This window comes from Crocuta crocuta, unplaced genomic scaffold (genome assembly GCF_008692635.1).
Source record: "Crocuta crocuta isolate KB4526 unplaced genomic scaffold, BGI_CrCroc_1.0 scaffold131, whole genome shotgun sequence".
Classification (NCBI taxonomy): Eukaryota; Metazoa; Chordata; class Mammalia; order Carnivora; family Hyaenidae; genus Crocuta; species Crocuta crocuta.
The window spans coordinates 12,143,543-12,166,779 of record NW_027528977.1 but is presented as its reverse complement, the minus strand read 5'-3'; the positions used below and the strand labels follow the sequence as shown (position 1 = coordinate 12,166,779).

Sequence of the window (23,237 nt, the reverse complement as noted above, 5' to 3'; positions counted from 1 at the left end):
TGCATATCATCCATACTGTCATTTACTTAATATATTTATTTAACATGTGCATTTTTTTCCCTCCCAAGTAAATTTCTTTTTAGAACACTTTACATCATTACCTCAGTGGCAAGCCTGTACCATTTGCCGCAAATAGAAATTAATTAAAAACAATCTAATAAAGGCATAACACTGTTATTAAATTCTAGCCAAATAGCTTGTCTAATAAAGGTTGTCTGTGGTCATAAAGAGAGAGAAGCAAGTCTCAGGGAAGTCTTAATGATATACTCAGACTTTACCCTTGATGTAATCAGATCGAAAAAGAATGGGAGAGAATGAATTTCTCACCATGTGAGTTAATGTTCTTTAGTGCTGTGTGTGTGCCCCACAAGCAGAATTAGTAGGGTGCTTCTCAGAAATTGGGAAATGCCATTTTAGAACATAACTCCTATTCTAATACTCTAGTGGAATACCTCTGGCATTTCTAATGTGTACGGCATTAGATACTGGATCGCTAATAAAGAATAAAACAGACTCCTCAAGTAAACAACATGGCAAACCTTATGATTACTGAGCACAGGGTGCTTTGTGAAATCAGAGAAGGTTCATGGAAAGCTAAATATTGAGTGAGTGGAAGAAAGCCAGGTATAGAGTGGTGGTGGTAGGGTGGTATTATGGCGGATAAGTGTTCAGGTTGGGGAATATAAAGGCTTTCAGAGAACACATGCTTAGCGTTTTATGATTTTGTCTTTGGACACACAAGCTCTTGGGTTTTCTTCTCACAGTTAATTTGGGAAGGCAGCATGGCTTGGTGGGTAGAGAGGGGAAGCTTATTCATTCTTGACAAACCTTTATTAGTACCTACTCTGTGTCTAGTAGTGTGGCTAGAAAGATGACTAAGACCTCGGGGAGGTCACGGCCTAGTGGAGGGAACACCTTATAAACATGTGATATCAAAGTGTGCTGAGGGCTGTGACCTAAGCGTCCCTAGAGCCAGTGCTGTGCGGGAGACTGTAGAGAGGAGGTGACGGTGTGACCTGAGTCTTGAAGACTAGGTAGAAATTTCTACCTAGTCTTCTAGACAGGTAGAAATTTGCCTTGCAGGCACGCACGTGTGTGTGTGTTCACACACATGCATGCACACAGAGCCAGATAAGACAGCATGTGCAAAGGCTAGGAGGGATAAGAGCAAGACATTTGAAGAACCACAGGCATTTTGAATAGTTGAAAGCACAATGTGTGTCTGGAGTTGAATGGAGAAGATAGGAGATTGTGGAGATGCGTTGGGCTAAGAAGTGGCCTCTGGTATCTGTTTATTTTGTTGCTGACTTTTTTGGGGACTCGTCTTTCAAATCAGAAAAGAAAGGAGATTTCCTGGGCATTTCTAAGAAGTTTGTGTCGAGTTTTCTTGGTTTTCTCCCCCAGCATATTATTAGGTAATTGGTAAACTGGTACCGTCTAGAATCAGAAATATACCAACAAGTGTAAAAATTCCCAAGAGAAACTCAAGAGTCATTTATAATTGTCTTTGTTCTCAGGATAGTGAATCCTTTAAAATATGTGCTGGCCTTGATATTTCATCTTTTCACTCTCTCTCTCTTTTTTTTAAATTAGGTTTAACCCAGAAGAATTTAGCTAAACAGTTTGATTTCCCTATACCTTTGGATGAAACTTCGAAAGTAATGAAGAAAAAGAAAAAGGTATGCTATTAGGAGAATGAGCAGTATTTGAATTTTAGATTAACTTCTCTAAATACAAATGTGTGAAGATATTCAAGAGTAGAAATAGTTCCATCTTTTGAAAATTTAATTTACTGGAATGAGAAAATAGAATTAATTTAGCAGAAATGGAACTGGGTTTGGAAATATTTATTAACTTAGAGAACAGTCCTCCCAGTGTTTGAGGATATAAACACATTTTAATCAAAACATAATGGGAGGTTTTTCAAAGCATGAAAATATATGTTCCACAGAATATAACGGACTCTCATAAGTAATATAATATAAGGAGAAAATTATGGATTTCACAGAAAAGAATAATGTATCTTTATTAATGACATTGGTCATTTAAAGATAAGGGAGGCACATTTAGTTTCTAGAAGGAAAGCTAACGAGGATGAACCTTTACTCCTGAACCATTTTTACCTCTGGTTGTCCAAATGTCATGGTAACTTGAGTATTTTAAACATATTCAAATCAGTAATTCTACAAATCGTTGTTTTCCACCATATATCTTAAGCACTTCAGTTTAAAGACCTTGTTCGTTGGTAATGACACATAAAATTGTATTGTTTCTGAGCTTTGAATTTATATGAGTTAATAATCCATTTAAAGTGTAAAATAGCCTTCAAGGTGACTAACCCTAAATAGGATTTGAGTGTGCGCCAAATCTTCCCACTCTACTATGAAATGTTTCTTCCAAGAACCAGTTCTTCTTGGGTGGAGAGAAAAGACCAGTGGCGAATATGTACTTAAAACTACTATGTGCCAGATACTGGGGAATGTGCTTTACCTATATTTTTCATTAATTCTAATAATCCAATATATGAAGTTATTACTAGGTGAGATGTAAAACACTTGCCCATTAAAAATCAACCGGTTTCCCAGTGGAATAGAAATTCACCATTTTTATAACTGTTGAAAACAAAATTGAATGTGTTAGAACCATTTAGATAGGACTTTATAGGCATTGCCTTCATCCAGGAGAGTTCATTTAAATAGTACAGAGAGGACATGGCAGGAAATTAGCAGAAGAGATTCCTGATCATGGGAAAACGGTTACGTTTACGTTTTAAGTCTCTAAGTGCTAGTAGTACTTTAGCATGGTATCAGCTGAGGTACAGTACAGTTCAGTCACTACCAGTTGCCTCTGTCAAAACATGTTTCCACTTCTCTGCTCATTATTCCTTAACTGTGCTTATATTTTTAAGGATTTAGTATGGAATAAAGTATACAAAGTCATTTCTAGAATGCTTGAAGAAAATGAAAACTATAGACTCAGGCTGAAGTACCAAAAACTATCCAGTGAAAGTAAGTTAACACAATTTTGATTGTATGAAAGAAGACTGGCTTTCCTAGCAGGTTAGTCACCCTGGGGTCACATTTGTCCAGTAGTTTCCCTAATTGTCACATTCAATGTACAGAACTATTGAAATGAGGCTACAACTGTTCGTTGTAATTAAAAAGTACAAAACATCTTAAAGCCCTGAGTTATAGACTAGATGGCCGATGTAGGTGTGAGTAGAGGAGAGCAGAAGGCAAATGTTGATGAGAGTCTACTGAGCAAAAGGAACACACTTGCCTGTGAAATCTGAATTTTAATGCCGTCTCTTTAATATAGATTGCGAAACTTACCCATATTGACGAAGACAAACATTTTAACTGCAATATAAAATTACATATTCTGAGTCATTTCATATAGTCACTTCCTTTCCATGGATGCCACAGTCTAATTTAATGCATTTAACAAAACTGCTCTTGAATTATGGCCTTGATGTCATTATTTCATTCCTGGAAAACAACTTGTAAATTCAGCTGTGTTCTAGAGCTCCATCAATATTGAGTTGATATTGTGGCCAGAGAAAAATTAGATGTAATCTAGTATATTTATTAAAGTGCTTGGAAATTCTGGATTCTCAAACAATTAAGTTGGATAAAATTTATGTAATTAATAATGCCACATCAATTGATAAAGCATAGTAGTTATTTCCTCTCCTTCACACACTTGTCCTAATGCACATGTTACCATACTGAATGCTTCCATAGGCTCTTACTCCTGTCACTTGATGATAACTTCTATTTTGACAGTCAGTAAATCTGCAGAATTTAATTTTGTGAAGACTATTGTTATAAGATAATAATGAGGACAGAATGCCATTTTGTAAGCAATGTTACAGCAGAAACTCATTACTGTTAGTGTAACATTGCATCAATAATAGCATAAGTTGTTTGCAATAATGGCATATAAACCAAGGTTCAGATTAGTGATACTCTGTTGTATTTATTCAATTAAAGAGAAGGAGGAGGCAGAAGGGGGATTAGTAGGAAGAAGTAGTCTGTGGTGTTTTAGGAGGAAAATATGCTGGAAGAGGCAGAGCAGTGTGCAAGAAGCCTGGACTTTGTTCTGAGTGTTAATCCAGATCCAATTACTTTAATAAACATATTAGACTACAGATAATTTTGCTCTGGTCATAACCTTGATCTTATCAGTTCTCTTGATCTTATCAGCAAGAGGCCTTCTACTAAACATCAAGTAATCCTATACGAATTATTTACCCATTTAAAATAATATGCTATGTTTTCCAGATAGCCTGTTATAAACAGCAAGTACCCTTGTAATTCGTTATTTTGTATTACAATTTTAAACCAGATTACAAAAACTAATAACAATATTTTAGAAACATATTATTTCTCTTGTTTCCTAATATGTATTTATTAATGGGATAACCAGGACTAGAGGCCAACTTGAATTTTCCCATATATTTTATGTTGCTTGTAGACTCAAATTGCACAAGATGAATCTTCTTTATCATCTTCTGGTAAGAAATCATTTATATGACAATTATAAAGTATAGACTTTGTTTCCTTCCCTTTTATATCTTAACTCCTACAACTTTTAGTGTGTACCCATTGCTGATTCCAGACTGTTTCCTTCCTTAAACCCAGTAAGCACTCATTAAGTATCTGTTGAAATTTAACAAACTTCTTTTGGTCCCTGTCTTCACAGTGCTATTGTAACAGCTCTCTCCATGGTCCCTGGTTTTTGTTTTTTGTGTGTGTGTTTTTGTTTGTTGATATCTCTTAGTTCTCTTTTCTCTTGAGAAAAATATTATCTCACTACTACTTTCAAATTTTTCTTTTTTAGTGTCCTGGAGGCTGTGACACTTTCTGCCTTTCTGACTGTATTTTCTGTGTATTTTGTATTTGTCCTTTTTGTTACCACTTAATATCCAATGCTGCCCTAGGAGTAGTTGTTGGTTCGACTTTTTCTTCACATATTTATTCTGAGATAATTTTTGTAGCTTCAATTACTCTTTCTTGGTGTATGACCCTTAAATCTCTCTTCTGCCTTTGACCTCTGAGTTTCTTCAGGTTATTCTGCAGTTATTTATTTTATTTTATCTTATTTTTTAAAATTTTATCTATTTATTTTTTTAAATAGCTTATTGTCAAGTTGGTTTCCATATAATACCCAGTGCTCATCCCCACAAGTGCCCTCCTCCATGCCCATCACCCTCCTTCCCCTCCCCGCCATACCCTTCAGTCCTCAGTTTGTTCTCAGCATTCGAGAGTCTCTCATGGTTTGCCTCCCTCCCTCTCTCCCCCTATTTCTCCCCTTCTTCTTCCCAATGGTCCTCTATTAAGTTCCCCCTAATCCTCCTATACGTGCAAACATATGGTAGCTGTCAGCAGATANTTATTCTTCTGATCCATGAGCATGGAATGTTTTTCCATTTCTTTGTGTCTTCTTCAATTTCCTTCATAAGTTTTCTATAGTTTTCATCATACAGGTCTCTTATATCCTTGGTTAGGTTTATTCCTAGGTATTTTATGGTTTTTTATGCAATTGTGAGTGGGATCAGTTTCTTGATTTCTCTTTCTGTTGCTTCATTGTTGGTGTATAAAAGTGCAACCAATTTCTGTACGTTGATTTTGTACTCTGCAACTTTGCTGAGTTCTTGGATCAGTTCTAGTACGCTTCTGGTGGAGCCTGTGAGGTTTTCTATGTAGAATATCATGTCATCTCTGCAGTTATTTTAAAATATTACATGTTTTAAATGAAGCATATCGTCTTTCCTCCTTTCATTTCAGTTGTGTCTTGGTTTGCTAATTACCTCATTAAATTTCTAGGGAGAGATTACACCAATTGAATGGAGTTTGGAAAGTACTAGGAAAGTAAGATGCGTGTTAGAAAAAAGAAATCAGAGTTTGGAGTTTGGAAAGTACTAGGAAAGTAAGATGCGTGTTAGAAAAAAGAAATCAGAGTTTTGTACATGAGAAGGTGGGGGAGGGAAGTTTATTTTAGACATGGACGTGAGCAAGTTCATTGAGTCCAAGAAAATGTCCAGGACTGTATAGTTTGATCAAAGCTCGTTTTCAGAGTCATTGTGAGGCAAGGTATAAAAGTCCACTGACATTGTATTTCAGAGGATCCTATGTGAGCAGTGGACCAAGGATTTGTACTCAGTTAAGTAGACAGTAAAGAAACCTGAAACATTTTCTTAACCCTTTATTGTAGATGATTTCAAAAGTACAGAAAGTTTGCAAGAAAAATTCAAAGAACTCTAGCATAACCTTTACCTAACTTCACTGATTTTTAACATTTTGCCACATTTGTGTTCTCATTCTTAAGCACTTTATCTCTGTGTGTGTATGTGTGTGTTTAAAATATTACCCCTTCGGGCACCTGGGTGGCTTAGTTGGTTAAGTGTCTGACTCTTGATTTGGGCTCGGGTCATGATCTCATGGTGCGTTGAATTGAACCCTGTGTTGGGCTCTGCGCTGATAGCATGGAGCCTGCTTGGGATTCCCTCTCACCCTCTCTCTTTGCCCCTCCCCTGCTCATGCTCTTTCTCTCTCTTCTCAAAATAAGTAAATAAACATTAAAGAAATAAATAAAATATTATCCCTTAATACTTTAATGTGTATATCCTAAGAACAAAGATATCTTTCATAAAACCACCCAACAATGATCAAATTCAGGAAATTTATGTTTCCTTTTGTAATTAATAACTATTTTTTGGAAACTTAATAAAAGACTATGCAAATACCTCAAACATCATCAGTGTAGAATATTTTAAAGCAGTATATTGATAAGATCTGCATGATAGAAAGAATCTGATGTTACTAATGTGGAAAGCCTTGGAATGAAAGCAAGATAGGAAACGAAAATTGGGATTCTAACAGCAGTCCAAGTGAAAGTAAGATGCACTTAGATTAGAGTGGCAGAGTTTGTGGAGAGGAGACCACGGGTTGGCCGTAGGAGATAAGAGAGATGATCCTGGGTTCTGAGAATGAGTAGATAAGAAAGAAGGAAGTTGAGAGAAAGAACTGATTTTGTGAAGCTGCTGAGTTTTATTTTGGCGTGTTGAATCTTAGGTGCTAGTGCGGTGTTAGATAAAAATTCCAGGCAAGCAGTGCAAAGTTTCATACCAGAGGTAGTGAGCAGTCAGTGCCGCATGAGGTCATAACTGGTTCTGGCAGTGGATGTGCATGAAAACCTCAGTGTGAGGATGGGTGGAGAGGAGAGCAGAATGCAGGTGATGTCTAGGATGAAGAGCAGTTCTCAGTTTCAGATGATTCTAGGGGCGTAATCAGTAGTAATGAGAGGTGATTATGGGGTGGTGGGGGATACAATGAAGCTTCAGGAGATCAGGGGCTTGGCAGTCCAAAGGAGGGCAATGGCTTTGTTTGGTGAGAGTGTAGGGGTACAAAAAGTGGAAGTATAGAAATAAGTCAGCTAGGAACCATCTCAGAGTTCCTAGAAGTAAGGCAGAAGTGTCAAGTGATGACATTGCCCAAGCAGTAACCTTGCTTGTGAGTGCCTTGAAGTGGCCTGGAGATGAAGGCCTTTGATACGGTGTTTTTGTGACACAGTTTCTGTAAATGGGGCTGCTGCAGTCACAAGTATTGGCCGGAGCTGGAACGGAGAAAACAATACGAGTTACACATTGAGTCCATTAGAAATTAGAAGCTTCTTCTTTTTTTTTTTTTAATGTTTTGTTTATTTCTGAGAGAGAGAGAGAGAGACAGACAGACAGACAGCGTGAGCAGGGGAGGGTCAGAGAGAGAGGGAGACACAGAATCTGAAACAGGCTTCAGGCTCTGAGCTGGCTGTCAGCATAGAACCCGACGCGGGGCTCGAACCCACAAACCATGAGATCGTGACCTGAGCCGAAGTCGGACGCTTAACTGATTGAGCCACCAGGCACCCCAGAAATTAGAAGCTTCTTATGGTAACTGAAGTAAAAGTTACCAAAACAGTAAATACAGAAAATAGCTAACTGTTGCTTTGCGATCTTGGAAAAATTAAAATATTTCAGTGACTATTAACCATGACAATTTTTATTAACAAGATTCAATGTTGTCATCTTTTATTTAGGGTTAACCTGTCTTTGGATCTGTTTACCAAAGAAGATTGTGAAGGTCGAAAGATGGAACTTTAAATTGAATTATAATTATATGTTAATTTTGGTGTGTTTTGTTGGAAGTGGGACTTTAATAGTTGAATAGAAAAACTACTTTCTTTATAAATTAATAGTATTTCTTTGCAGATTAATACAAATGTAATTAAATGTTGTTATCATATGCACACAAGTGTTATGCAAGTATTTTTGAAGTGTGAATTAGTACTTATTCTGTACTCTTTTAAATTAACCTTATACATAAAATTTAAATTGACATAGCAATACAATTGCAGGCATTTGTATTTATCAACTTTTCCCTTTAATTAATGAGTCTGCACTTTATTCATTTATCATTTATATATAACTGCTTTAAATTAAACTTTGATTCATTTAAATTGTTTTTTGGCTTCCTTTTCCTAATTTCTTAATTGTTTTATGATAAAACCTAAAATTTACATAGTGACAATTATTTTGGGTGTTAAAACTAATGGTTATTTATTAAGCCATGTTTTCATCCTGTGGAAAGTTAAAAAATTTATGCAAATTCTAAATTCTAATATGGAGTGTTTTAGTATAATTTTGAGGCAAAGATCAAAGGAAACATTCTTCTCCTTTTCAGTCCCCTAATTAGTACATACATTATTTTTTTCAGTCAAGTGAGAGATTTAGAATTCTGAAAATAATTTAGAAATGTTTCACAGTGAATTACCATTATTTTCTATCCAGTATTAAGTAGTAATCAACTGTTACCTAGATCATTTTATAGGCTTTTTGTTGATGCAGTCTCTTTCCCTGAATTGTTTCAAAGGCCTATTTGGAACTGAAAACTTAGGGGAAAAGACAAAAAGAGTTTGCCTGTGGGGCACCTGGGTGGNAAAAAAAAAAAAGTTTGCCTGTGATAAAAGCAAACAAAACAAAACAAGACAAAAAAACCCCACATGGGGCACCTGGATGGCTCAGTTGGTTAAGGTCTGACTTTGGCTCAGGTCATGATCTCGTGGTTCTTGAGCCCTGCGTTAGGCTCTGTGCTGACAGCTCAGAGCCTGGAGCCTGCTTCAGATTCTGTGTGTGTGTGTGTGTGTGTGTGTGTGTGTGTGTGTGTGTGTGTGTTTCTGTCTCTGTCTCTCTCAAAAACAAATAAGCATTAAAAAATATCCCACATGCATCCTGAATTTCTTGCCACAAAAACTGAAGAATGTGCGTGGTAGATCTCTTTGGTTCTAAAGGCAATAATATTCCTTACCTGGAAATATTGACCAGGGCCATGTATTAGGCGACACAGAAGGTTGCCAACTTTGAGTGGAACCCAGTGCAGGAAAGGGCTTTGCAGTAGGTTCAGTCCTGGAAATAAGCAGTCCTGCTCCTTGATTTATATGATTTGGAAGACCCTATGGTGTTGGAAATATCATTAGTGGGAAACTAATGAAAAGCCAACTGCAGGGGTCCCATAATGGAATTATAAATCAAGGTCATACTGTCCACAGCATAAAATTAAATGCCATTTGAGAGATAGCTTTAACATGTTTGAGGCTTTGGTGGAAACAAATAGCTTGGCCTTTGGTGGGGGGGGAATAAGCAGACTCAGAAATAGCACACCTGGGACGGAAGACTTCCCAGCAGAAAGTTCCTAAGTGGGACCAGACAGCACAAGCAGTAGGCGATGTGAGCAGGTAGTCCAATCCTCATGTCACCCACATCAGTTACACTAGTTCCCTTCCCCCTGCTTGCACCTGTGGCCATATAACCAGTCCCGTACGACCAGATGAAAGAAGAGGAAAAGTCTGAGCTTTAGTTTATGAATGGATTCTTTCAATTGTGGGTACAAGCCAGTATAGATGGTGGCAATACTATAACCATGTTCCAGAGTGGCCCTGAAAGATACTGGAAAGGGAAACGAGTTGTGAGCTGCACAACTGGTTATCCACTTCGTGTGATAGGTGGGATGGTTCAAAGTAAGAATCTATATGAATCTATCAATGACCTGGTCATCTGAACTGAGATGTGGTAGGAAGGATTGGAATATTGGAGACAAAAGGTCTGATATAGAGGCATATGGATGGACATACGGGATGAGGCACAAAGTGAACATTTTTGTATCACCTGCCAGTGCTCATGAGAAAGTATCCACCACTAAGGAGATACTGAACAACTAAGTAGACAGAATGATGACCAGTTGATGTCAGTCACCTGTCGTCGAGGAACTTGATCAATTTCCTTAATTTCAGTTATTTTTTTCCTTATGCCTGCTTTGGGCTTATTTTTTTATTTTTTGTAGATTCTTTAACTGGGGGATCAGATTACTGATTTGAGACATTTCCTCTTTTCTAATGTATGCATTTAGTGTCATAATTTTTCTTCTCAGCACCACTTTAACTACGTCCCACAGATTTTTATATGTTGCATTTTCACTTTTTTATTGTATATTTGTCTATTCTTTAAGTTCTATCAGTTTTTCTTTTTTTTTGGTTTCTCACATACTCCTCTATTTTATTTTATTTTTTAAGTTTTTAAATTTATTTTGAGAGAGAGTGAGCTATCTAGTAAGGTAGGGACAGAGTGAGAGAGAGAGAATCTCAAGCAGGCTCCTCACCATCATTGTGGAGCCCGATGTGGGGCTTGAACCCACAAACTGTGAGATCATGCACTGAGCCGAAACCAAGAGTTGGATGCTTAACTGCATCCAACCCAGGTGCCCCCCCTTATTATTTTAGGAGTGATCTCATGTATGACATTATTTAAGCCATAAATATATTGTTTTTATCTCTAAAAATATATAAACAAACTATAATACAATTATCATATCTAGAAAAATATAACTATAATTCCTTAATATCATTACATATTTAGGAAAAGTTTACATTTCCTCTATCTCCAAAATGGTGTTTTTTCTTTTCTTTTTTTCCTACAGTTTTTCTTTACATATTTTATGTATTATTTGGTGCACACATATTTAGTATTGCTATGTGTTCTTTGTGAATTGACCCTTTCTCATTATATAATGTTCCTCTCTGTCTCTGGTAATTTTCTTTGCTCTTAAGTATACTTAATAGACCTATTAATAATTATTGCTAATAATTGTTTCTGCTTTATTTTAATTAATACCTCTTTTTCCACCCTTTGACTTTCAACTTGCCTGTATCATTCATTATATTTGAAATGTTGCTTATACATAGCATATAGTTGGGTCATATTTTTTAGTCCACTCAGCCAATCTCTGTCTTTTAATTGATGTATTTACACCATTTATATTTTTTCATTTTTTTTATTTGAGAGAGAGCGAGAGAGCAGGGGAGGGGCAGAGGGACAGAGGGAAAATAATCTTAAGCAGATTCCTCACTCAGTGCGGATTCCATGACCCTGGGATCATGACCTGAGCTGAAATCGTGAGTTAGATGCTCAACCGACTGAGCCACCCAGGTGCCCCATACCATTTATATTTAATGTAGTTCTTGATATATGGGGTTTTAACTCTTCCATTTTATTTTATGTTTTCTGTTTCTTCTTTTTCCTGCCTTCCTACTGCTCATGTGATGTCCATTGACACTGCTTCAGTAATGGAAAGGGAGGATTGGGGAGTGTGGGAAAGAAGAGAAGGCTCATTACTTGCCAGTGGGGTTGAATATTCTGGCTTCCTACTTGGCCTTTTTTGACATGAGGGGCACTTCAGTTCCGGGGAAAGGTGGCTGTCTGAAGTCTACTCAGCTTTGCTGCCATGGGTGTTGTTTGGGATCCAATTTTTTCTGTGGTGTTTGGCTGGAAAAGAGAAGTTGTTAAAATTTTCTGTTTTTCTAGGCTATTCCTTTTTCAGATGGAGCAGACTTTTATTGGGAATTTTTTGTTTGTGCCTGTTGGCATTTCCAGGTTGCTGGCTTGTTCAGCAACAAGTCTGGGATATGTGAGACAAAACAAAACAAGATCCAAGGAACTTAATGCTCTACTGTTCCTTGGGTAAGGAGGCTCTTAGCTGATCTGTCTTCTTCTTTATACCTTTCAGACTCTTCTTATGTTTTTTTTTAATATATAATATCCAAGGTTTTTGGTTTTTAAATCTTCCTGGGAGGAATAGGAAAAAGAATATCTATTTTCCTAGAAGCGTAAGTCTCAATTGATATTTTACAAAGAAAAAATACAAAGGCAATTCAGTGAAGAAAAGTAGTCTTTTCAATAAATAGTGCTGAAACAATTGGATATCCATGTACAAAAATATGAACCCCTCCCTAAACCTTACACATTATATTAAAAAATAATCAAAATGGATCATATATGTAAATGTAAAATGTAAAACCATAAAATGTTTAGAAGAAAACATAGGAGAAAGCCTTAATGACATAGAATTAAGCAAAGGGTTCAACGTGGATTAGTCTGATTTTATCAAATAAAAAAATACATGACATTTATAGCATCTTTATTTGTAATAGCCAAAAATTGAAAACAACTCAGATGTCCTTCAGTGGCTGAATAATTAAACAAACTGTTGTCTCCATACCCTAGAATACTACTTAGCAACGAAAAGAATCAAATTATGGATATGCACAACTACTTGGATGAGTCTCCAAAAAATTGTGCTGAGCAAAAAAAACCAATGACAAAAGGTCACATACTGTATTTTTCCATTTACGTACTGTTCTTGAAATGGGAAAATTATAGAAAACAAGAACAGATTAATAGTTTCCAGGATTTAAGGAGGAGGTGAGGCTTGGGAGAAGTTCATGAAGCTATAATAAAGTGAATTACATTGATTGATTATAAAACTGAACAAGCCTTGGATTCCTGAAATCACAACCTGCTTGGTTGTGATGTAACATATATTTTTTAAGGATTATTTGAATTGACTTGTTATTATTCTGTTAAGGATTTTTGCCTTTATATTCATGAAGGATATTGGTTTATAGTTTTCCTTTATTGTAATTTTGGTCTGGTTTTAGTATCAAGGTAATGCTGTTCTCATGCAGTGTTACTAGGTGCATACACATTTAGAATTGTTATGATCTATGATAAAGGAGAAATTGACAACTTTATCATTAGGTAATATCTTGTTATATTCTTGGTAATATTTCTTATTCTGAAATCTACTTTGATATTGACATAGCTATGCTAGTCTTTTTTTTTTTAATTTTTTAATGTTTTATTTATTTCTAGGAGAGAGAGAGAGACAGCATGAGCAGGGGAGGGTCAGAGAGAGAGAGGGAGTCACAGACTCTGAAACAGGCTCCAGGCTGTGAGCTGGCAGCCAGCACAGAGCCCGACGCGGGGCTCAAACCCACGAACCGTGAGATCATGACCTAAGCGAAAGTCGGACGCTTAACCGACTAAGCCACCCAGGTGCCCCTATGCTAGTCTTCTTTTGATTAACACCTGCATTGTATATCCTTCTCCATACTATTACTTTTAACATGTTTGTGTTTATATTTAAGGTCTATTTCTTGTAGAAAGCGTATAGGTTTCAAAATCCAATTTGGTAAGTTTTGTCTTTTAATCGGTATGTTTAGACTACATTAAGTACAGTTATTGATATGATTGGGTTAAAGTCTGTTACCTAGATAGCTTATTTTCTATTGATTCTGTCTCTTTCGGTTCTTTTTTTCTGTTTTCTTTTATATTGGGTATTTTTTATCCTACATTTAATCTAAACTATTAAGTATTACTTACCTATTGCTACATAGCAAATTATCCCAAAACTTAGTGGCTTAAAACCACACACATTTATTATCTCAGTTTCTATTGGTCAGGAATATAGACACAGCTGAACTGAATCCTTTGCTTAATGGTCTCTCCCAGTGTTTCAGAGTATCAGCAAAGTGTCTCTGTTCTCATCTGAAGTCTCAACTGGAGAAACCTATACTTTCAAGTTTACTCATTGGTTATTGGCAGCCTTAAGTTTCCTGCTAGCTCCTGGCCTATGGCCACCCTCGGTTTCTTGCTATTTGGGCCTCTCTAAAGTAGTGAGGGTCTGTAGCAATGTGGAAGTCATGGTCTTTTATAGACTAATCACACAAGTGATATTCCATCACTTCTGTCAAATTATATTTTATCAAATTAGTTTGAAGCATGTCATTAGGCTCCTCCTATCTTCAAGGAGAAATAATTACACGAAGAAGTGATCATCAGAAGAAGAGATCATTAGGGACCATCTTCGAAGTCTGCCTACCACAGCTTATAGTTCATTACTTCTTTAAAAAAATTTTTTTAGTGGCTGTCTTTAGAGTTTTCAGTACACATTTTAAGTCATTTGGTCTACCTTCAAGTAATATTTTAGAACAATTAAAAATAATTTAAAAGTGAATTATATAGATACCTTAATTTATGCCATTTCTAGTGGTCTTCATTTATTCCTGTAAATTCAAGTTTCTGTTGGCTGTCATCCTGATTGGAGAGCTTCCTTGAGCATTTCTTGTAGTGAATGCCAGCTAGCAATGATTACTCTTATTTTTGTTTCTCTGAAAAAAATATTTTGTCTTTATTTTTGGAGAAAATTTTCTCCTGTGTAGAGAACTCGGTTAATTTTTCTTTTTAAGGATGTTAAGGGTGACACTCCATTGTCTTCTAGCTTGCATAGTTTCAGATGCGAAGTCTGTTGTGTTATCTGTCTTTGTTCCTTTGTATTTAAAGTTTCTTTTGTCTCTGGCTGCCTTTAAGAGTTTCCCTGTTTTTGGTCTTCAGTAGTTTGTATATGATGTGTTTAAGTTATTGCAGTTTGTTTTTGTTTCTGATATCTTCTGAACTTTTTGGATATATGCTTTGGTATCTTTTATTACTTCTGGAAAAGTTTGCCATTATCTCTTCAAATATTTCTTCTATTTCATTCATTCTTTCTTCTTTTTCTAGTATTATGTTAGATATATGTTAGACATTTGACTTTGTCTCATTTGAATGCTCTGTTTTTTCCATTCTTCTGTATCGTTGTTTTTTAGTTTGGGCAATTTTTATTGATTTATCTTCAAATTCGTTAATTCTTTCCACTACTATTTCAAATTTACTGATGAACCTTCGGAGGATATTCATCTCTTTACTAGCATTAGAAATTTTTATTCCAGCTTTTAAAAAATTCGTAATATTTTCACTTGATTCTTTTCTATACTTTAAATTTTCTGATAAAATTTCTCATCTGATCAAGTATGTTGTCAATCTTTTCCACTAGAGACAGGGAGGGAGGATTGGAACACAGCTTTGTGCCTTTCCTGTAGTGCAGCTGTTTTCCTATACAAGTTCTACATCATGAAGAAGGCTTTCTCTGGCCTTTTGCTCTGTCCACAGTCTTTCTAGTAAGCACCTGGTGAAATATGTGGAGAAGACCTATGAATAGGTGAAAATTCTGATGTCTTTTGTTCCCGTAGATCCTATACTCTCAGACTGCCTGAAATTCACCTTTTAGCAATCCATTAATATTTTAGTTTAATTATTCTTACCAACTTGTATACTGTCTAGATTCTCTTAGGTAAGAAAGTTGCTGGCATGCTTATCTTTCCTTAGATTTCAATTAGTTTGTTGCACTGTAACCTCAGCACTCTTATGGGTTAAAGAAAAATTATGATTTCTGCAGATATTCAGCTTTTTTTTTGTTAGGATGGGAATGATGCTCCTTCCGTTTTGGTACATACTAAGCTGAATCCAACAGTTTGGGCCATCAACTATTACTTGACTATATTTAATTTCATGTCATCATGAAATTTTGATCACCATGTCTCTATCCTGACAACTTTATGGATCACAAGGATAGGTCTTGCATCAGTCATTCATCTTTGGTTCATGACATTCTCATTGATCAATGCATGGTCTGCTTTTATTTAGTTATTTTTATAATGCAGTAAGCAACTGTGAACCTACCCTAAACAGTATCTTGAAAATAAGCTATATTGAATCACATTGTTTAATACCTTCAACCTATCCTCCCTGCCTTTCCTGTTCAGGATACCCATCCTACTGATTCTATGCATATAATTTCTTTACTTTCCTTTTTATGTAGGTTTTTTGTTTTTTGTTTTTTGTTTTTGTAATTATGTGTCTCCCTAAAACTTGCATTATAAAACTAGGTGTTTAATTTTCTAATGAGTACATTATGCTATATATAATCTTTTTGGAGTTTTAATATTAGTATTTGTAGGGGTGCCTGGGTGGCTCAGTTGGTTAAGTGTCCGACTTCAGCTCACGTCATGATCTCTATGGTCTGTGGGTTCGGGCCCCGTGTCAGGCTCTGTGCTGACAGCTCAGAGCCTGGAGCCTGCTTCAGATTCTGTGTCTTCCTCTCTCTCTCTGTTCCTTCCCCACTCTCTATTTCTGTCTCCCAAAATAAAATAAAGACATAAAAAATTATATTACATTAATATTTTTAATATTATATTGCTAACATTCATATGTATTGTTGACCATCACTGTGGTTTATTTTAGTCTTCACTTTTTAAAAGTTAAGCAAAGTGTGGAAAAATATCCACATTTCTGGAAGTAAAACAAGTTGAGCCTGGATCTTCCCACTTTTCCTTATGATAAATTCATTGACCACTTGCTTAATCTGTCTAATTTTATTCATGATAAGTGGTAGTAATCCTAAATGAGTTCTCTGGTTTCTGTACTTTTAGAAATCTGAGTGTGTGTATGGAAACACTTTATATTCCTAGAAAAGTTACAGCATGAAATCAAATTAATCTGTAGACTCCTACTTGAAGGACCTGACTCATTGCTTCGTGAGATATCCTCATTTACTTTATCCTATACTTCCTAAGAATCTGAGTATAAGGAAAATTTTTCATATTTCTAGAAATGCTCCAGTAGGATCTCAAATGGTGCCATTTAATTGTCAATTGTCATGTTGGTTTTTCTGTGATCCTAATGTAGCCTCTTTGGACCCTATTATTCCCGCAATCTGGTGAAGGTTAGATAAATTTTTCGAACAACTGGAAGTAGCCTAGTTGACTTTGGGTCACTATTAGTCCCAATGTTTTGGTTGTGTGTGGTGTAGTTTTTTGTTTTTATTTTAAATATTCACCAGGAAATGGAATCTTCTGGATACCAAGAGGCAGAGAACAACTGAAGACTGAAATTATCGCAACAAAAGGCAGCGACACGTAGTTAGCACACATGTACTCCTCGCTTCTGCCTGAAGGTGGGGGTCTTCAATTATATAACCGTCCAGGGCAGAGGTTGTGGAGGAGCCGTGACATCTAGTCAAAAGTCTCCTGTCTTTGTGAGTCGGCTTGTATGGGACATTTGTTCATTCATTCAGTATTTATGTATGTAACAGCTATTGAGCACCTATGTTCCAGATTCCGTTCTGGGCCCTGGAGGAACAGAAGTGAATAAAACATGCAAAAATCCCCATCTTCAGGTGAAGGGAGATAATAAACAGAATTTTAAAAATGTTAAAAAAAATACTATGGAGAAAAATAAAGGAGATGAAGGTGTGTGTCAAGGGATACAGTGTTAGGTAGGGAGGTGAAGGGGAGGCCTAACATAGAAGGTAACCTTTTCATAAAAACCTGAAGTAAGAAATATATGAAGGAATACATGCAGATTCTGAGGAAAGACCATAAGAACATTCTACATAGAGGCCAGTGTCCTAAGGCTGAAGAACAGGGGGGCAGAAAACAGGTCCAGTGGAGTGAGTGAGCGTGAGTAGTAGGAGAAGATGAGGGAAGAAGGTAACAGAGGCCAGTTCGCATTGTGCCACTTTGAGGACTTTCCTTTTCTTCAGAGTTGGAGGAAAAACCGCTGAACAGTTCTGAGCAGAGGATTGATATGAACCAACTAACATTTAACAGAACAACTTTGGCAACTGTTTTGAGCAGGGATTGAGAGGAAGCAAGGGCCCTTTTACTTTATATGAGTCAGCGAGGGAGTTTTCCTCAGTTCTTTAATATAAATGTAAAAAGTCAAGCAAGTAGAACTTTACAAAAAGGGACTTTTCATGGGAAATTTTCAAACACTGTTACGTTTTCATTCCTTGGTAGAAATAGATAGCTCATATTCTGAGAGGGACACTCACATCTTTGTTGCACTTTGTTTAGGAAAGACAGGTATATATATATTTAAAAAAAGCTAAACATCATGAACTGTCAGGGAAGTGCAAATAAAAACCACAATGAGATATCACCTCACATCTGTTAGAACAGCGACAATCAAAAATATGAAAGATAACAGGTGTTGATGAGCACAGGGAGAAGAAGGAACTTTGTGCACTATTGGCGAGAATGTTCACTGAAATGGCCATTATGGAAAACAGTATGGAGGTTCCTCAAAAAGTTAAAAATAGAGCTGCTCTATGATCTTGCAATCCCACTTCTGGGTGTATATCCAAAGGAAATGAAATTGGTGTCTCAAAGAGCTACCTGTCCCCTCATGTTCACTGCCACAGTATCCACTAGAGCCAGATATAGAATCAGCCTCTGTTCATCAGTGGATAAGAAAATGTGATAATGTGATACATGTATATATGTATATATACAGTTGATCTTTGAACAGCATGGTTTTGAACAGCATAGGTCCACTTATATACTGTTTTTTTTTTTTAAATATGGTACAGTACTGTAAATGTATTTTCTCTTCCTCATCACTTTGCTAACATTTTCTTTTCTCTAGCTTACTTTATCACGAGAATAGAGTCTATAATACAAATAACATACAAAATCTTGTTAATGGACTGTTTATGTTATCAGTAAGGCTTCTGGTCGGTAGTAGACTATTAGTATAGTAGCTGGTTTTGGGGGAGTCACAAGTTATACATAGGTTTTTGACTTCTTGGGGGATCAGTGCCCCTAATCCCTGCATTGTCCAAGGGTCAGCTGTATGTGTATATACACGCACATGGAATATTATTCAGTCTTTAAAAAAAAAAGGGAATCCTGTCATTTATAACAACATGATTAAACCTGGAGAACACTAGGTTAAGTGATTAAACCAGGAACAGAAAGACAAATACCGCATAATCTCATGTGTGAAATCTCGAGGAGTTGAACTCCTAGAAGCAGAGAGTAGGATGATAGTTGCTGGGGCTGGGGGTGGAGGGAATGGGGAGGCGCTGGTTAAAAGGTAGAGAATTTGTGAGATGATGCAGTTTGCAGTTATGTAAAATGGATATGTTCTGGAAATCTAATATATAGCATGGTGACTATTGGAAATGATACCATACTGTGTTTTTGAAATTTGCTAAGAGAGTAGATCTTAAATGTCCTCACCACACATACAAAAGAGTGGTAACTATACGAGGTGATGGATATGTTAGTTTGATTGTGGTGATCACGTCACATTGCATACACATATTAACACCTTGTACACCTTAAATATTCACAATACTTATTAGGTACATCTCACTCAAGTCAGAAGAAAAAATAATAGTAAGTATTTACAGTCTGAATCCTCTCTGGTGTGTCAGAGAGGAATAAAAGGAATTTTCCAAAACTGTTCCATAACACCCAGTAAACTTATACTCAACCATTTGATTTCACCATGTTGAGTTGCTTATCTCTTATAAATTACTGTCTTTTCTGAAAAGTTTGTTTTCTAGAACTCAGATAGTTTTTTCTCTAGCAGAAAATTACTAATTTCCTTCCATTGATTTAGAAATAAATAACTGCTATTTTATTTTTATTTTTAATGTTTATTTTTGAGGGAGAGAGCAAGCAGGAAGAGGGACGGGCGGTGGGGTGGGGACAGAGGATCTGAAGCAGGCTCTGCACTGACAGCAGAGTCTGATGGGGGCTTGAACTCACAAACCGTGAGATCATGACCTGAGCCGAAGTCGACTGCTTAGCTGACTGAGACACCCAGGTGCCCCTAAATAGCATGTTTTTAGAGAGATGAGCAGAGAAGTGTTGAGAAAAGAATGAAAATCCACCAAAATTTCATCCAGAAGAAAAAATCTATAAACATTTTTATATCTTTTAGTCTTTTTCATTGAAATATATTTGACATACAGCATTGTGTAAATTTAAGGTGTACAACAGGTTAATTTGATACATTTACATATGGTAACATGATTGCCATTATAGCAACAATTAGTACCTCTGTCACATTTCATAATTATTCTTTCTTTTTAGTAGTTGGTATGCAGCCTTTATATTTTCACAGAGTCAAAATCATATCTCTACAATTTTGAGTACTCTTTTTATTCAACATTATAAACATTTCCCATGTGACTTAATATTCTAGGACATAATTTTTAATGACTGCATAATATTCCATCATATAATGTAAACCAAAATTTGCCCATCTGTCCCCTGGTTGTCGATATTTAGGTTGGAAGAACTCAATCCCTACTCTCATTAAACCATAATTACACAAATAATCATAAAAATTTTAAGAACAATAGGTATTCCAACCTAAAAACAGAGTCCTATGGGAGTAAAAGAGGAGTCAAATATAGTCTGAGATCTCAGGGGAGACTTCTCTGATGAAGTAATACTTAAGTGACTCTGAAGAATTATAAGAAATTATTACAGGAATGGGAAAGAGCACCCCCCTGAAGAGGAAGTCACAGAAAATACATCATATGGAAGTTCTCTGGGTTGGAAAGGAGTGTGTTTGGGCATCAGGGAAGCTGGAGCATAGACTTGTGGAATAGGCAGAGGACAAACCATAAAGAGCCTTTGAGGCTAAGTTTGAGATTTTGGATTTATCTTTAAGGAGGAAGAGGAGGAGGAGGAGTGGGGGAGGAGGAGGAGATGAGGAAGAAACACCTCTGAAGAGTTCTAAACAAGGAAATAAAATTATTAGACTTTCATTTTACAGAAATTGCTTGGACTACGGTATAAAGAATATATTGGCAGGGAGGAAAATACCGTTGCCAGGAGACTCGTTAGATGGGGAGACAGAATGGATTCAGGAGTCATGGAGGGAGAAGGGTGGACTGATGGGAGACATATTTTGGAGGGAAGATGATCAGAACTCAGTGACTGGATGTAGGAGTGAGGAATAAGATGTCAAGAATTCCTCTCGGTTTTCTGGTTTGATAATGGATGAATGATGGTGCAGTTCACCAAGAGGCAACACGGAGGAGCAGGTTCGAGGGGAGAGATGAGGAGTTCAGTTTTGGATATGTTGCAATTCATGTACGTGTGAACCATTGGAATGGAAATGTCAAGGAAAAGGGTTGTATATAGGTGTCTGGAGTCCAGAAGAAATCTCTGCTTTAGGTAAACATGTAAGAGTTACCAGTATATTAATGATATGTGAAGTCACAGGGTGTGACTGTCACATGAGGGAGCATGATGACAGCCTAGGACAGAGCCTATGGTGGATGCCATGCTGCCCAGTTAGATTCCCCCCTTCAGGACTGAAAGTCTTTGGCCGCTCAGGTGTTGGCTGACAGCCTTAGCTTCTAGCCCTCTCCAAGAACTGCCCTTGGCCGAAGAGAGCCACATTGCCCAAGGTCTTGCCCTCTTGGAGAAGGTACCTGTCTGCATCTGAACTCCGAACAACTGAGAAAGGCCATTCTGGCTTCATAGGTACTTGTGAGATTGTCTGAAGGCCTTGTTGAGGTTGTACCACAGTTCAAGTTCTCCCTTGGACCTGCTTCCTTCCCCCTTCCCTTCTTCATCGTGAGAACATTCCTTAGTAAGTTTCATACATTCAAAGCTCTCAGAATTGGCTTTTGGGGGAACCTCTTCTACAAGTGAAAGTTTCCGCTCAGGTGTGACTCATTTTACAACACAGACTGGGAAAACGTTTGTTGGAAGAGACAGATGAATGGATCATTTAACTGGAAAAAGTCCCTTGGAATGCATTTTGAAGGCATATACTTCTAGGCAAAATTTAAAACTTTTAAAAAGGCTTTATTCTTATCAATTTATCTCTAAGTGGATTCCCAGACCTAATTGGAAGGGTTCTTCATAAGTGATCCTGCTTGAATTAAGCTGATGTCAATTTCCACCCCCAGGACTTGCCTCCTTTATTTAGAAATTCTTCTTCTACATCCATTTCTAGCCAATCTGAGAAGAAATGTGGACTGAACTTTCTGCCTCCCTATTGTCCATTTTTCCTTTAAATCAAAAGTAGGCAATGGCCTCTTCCCTCTTTAAGAAGAAAGAGAATCTCATGATTTTCATAGCTTTCTGACTGCTGTTGTTTGAAATTTAAATATAGAGCTCCTAGCAATGGTATGAGCAGAGCTTCCTTACATACTGGCCTCTGGGAGATTCTTAGAGCAGATCTCTAAAAAGCTTATATTCCTATCACACCATTAAGTTTTGAATAACACTCTTAAATTGACAACTCAACAAGATTTATAATGAGACATTTAAAGTGCTTTTATCATCTCTTTCATCGTAGATATATTGTATACATGGAAACAAAACAAAACATTAAATGCTAAGATGTAATGAAATCCTATCCACAGAAGCTCACAGATCCTTTGAAACTTATGTATGTAACATAATTATTTTCAGATACAGTATCATTGAGTTCTTTGGGAAAAGACTCCTATTGTATTCACTTTTCTCCCACTCTGAATCTTGACAAGAGTTTCTGAGGAAATGGAAATACAATGGGAAAATGTGCATCAGTGAAAATAAAGTCTTGGGTTTACTATCTGATAAATACAGGAGAAATGAGAGGCAGGAAAAGGAGGAGAAAAAAATGTGTGCTAATCATCTCATTTATATGGGAAGAGATCAAAGGATTTTGCTCTATTTTTGAGGCTGGGAGATGAATGTTGATTCAAATATGTTTTTGGCAAAATAAAAAATAACTGAAGGCATCATTTTTTAAAAAAAATTTTTTTAATGTTTTATTTATTTCTAAGAGAGAGAGAGAGAGACAGCATGAGCAGGGGAGGGTCAGAGAGAGAGGGAGTCACAGATTCTGAAACAGGCTCCAGGCTCTGAGCTGGCAGTCAGCACAGAACCCGACGCGGGGCTCGAACCCAACCGCGAGATCATGACCTAAGCGAAAGTCGGACGCTTAACCGACTAAGCCATCCAGGCGCCCCAACTGAAGGCATCATTTAAAAACATGTGTGCCTTTCAAATTGTTGAAGAAAAATATGTATGTAGAAAACAAAGGAAATCACAAGGAACCATAGAGATTATGACAAGTATAAGACAATACAGGAGTTAATTTTAAGGAGCTAAATTCCCATATATAATTTTAATTTTTTTTAACGTTTGTCTATTATTGAGAGACAGAGAGAGGCAGAGTGTGAGCTGGG

The 23,237-nt window shown here is 36.7% G+C and overlaps 1 protein-coding gene across 5 annotated transcripts in view; it reads left to right on the top strand.

Moving 5' to 3' along the window:
• Positions 1–23,237, top strand: part of LOC144225979 (neuronal vesicle trafficking-associated protein 2) — a 94,066-nt gene that overhangs the window by 5,849 nt on the left and 64,980 nt on the right. The window contains exons 2-3 of one of the 5 annotated variants that reach the window (XM_077757288.1): positions 1,594–1,679; positions 2,909–3,008. In XM_077757288.1, coding sequence (XP_077613414.1) covers positions 1,662–1,679; positions 2,909–3,008 — 118 coding nt within the window. In that variant the 5' untranslated portion in view covers positions 1,594–1,661. Of the gene's footprint in view, positions 1–1,593; positions 1,680–2,908; positions 3,060–4,476; positions 4,517–23,057; positions 23,075–23,237 lie in introns of those variants that run through there. The other 4 variants (XM_077757291.1, XM_077757290.1, XM_077757292.1 and 1 more) reach the window with 4 other exon arrangements.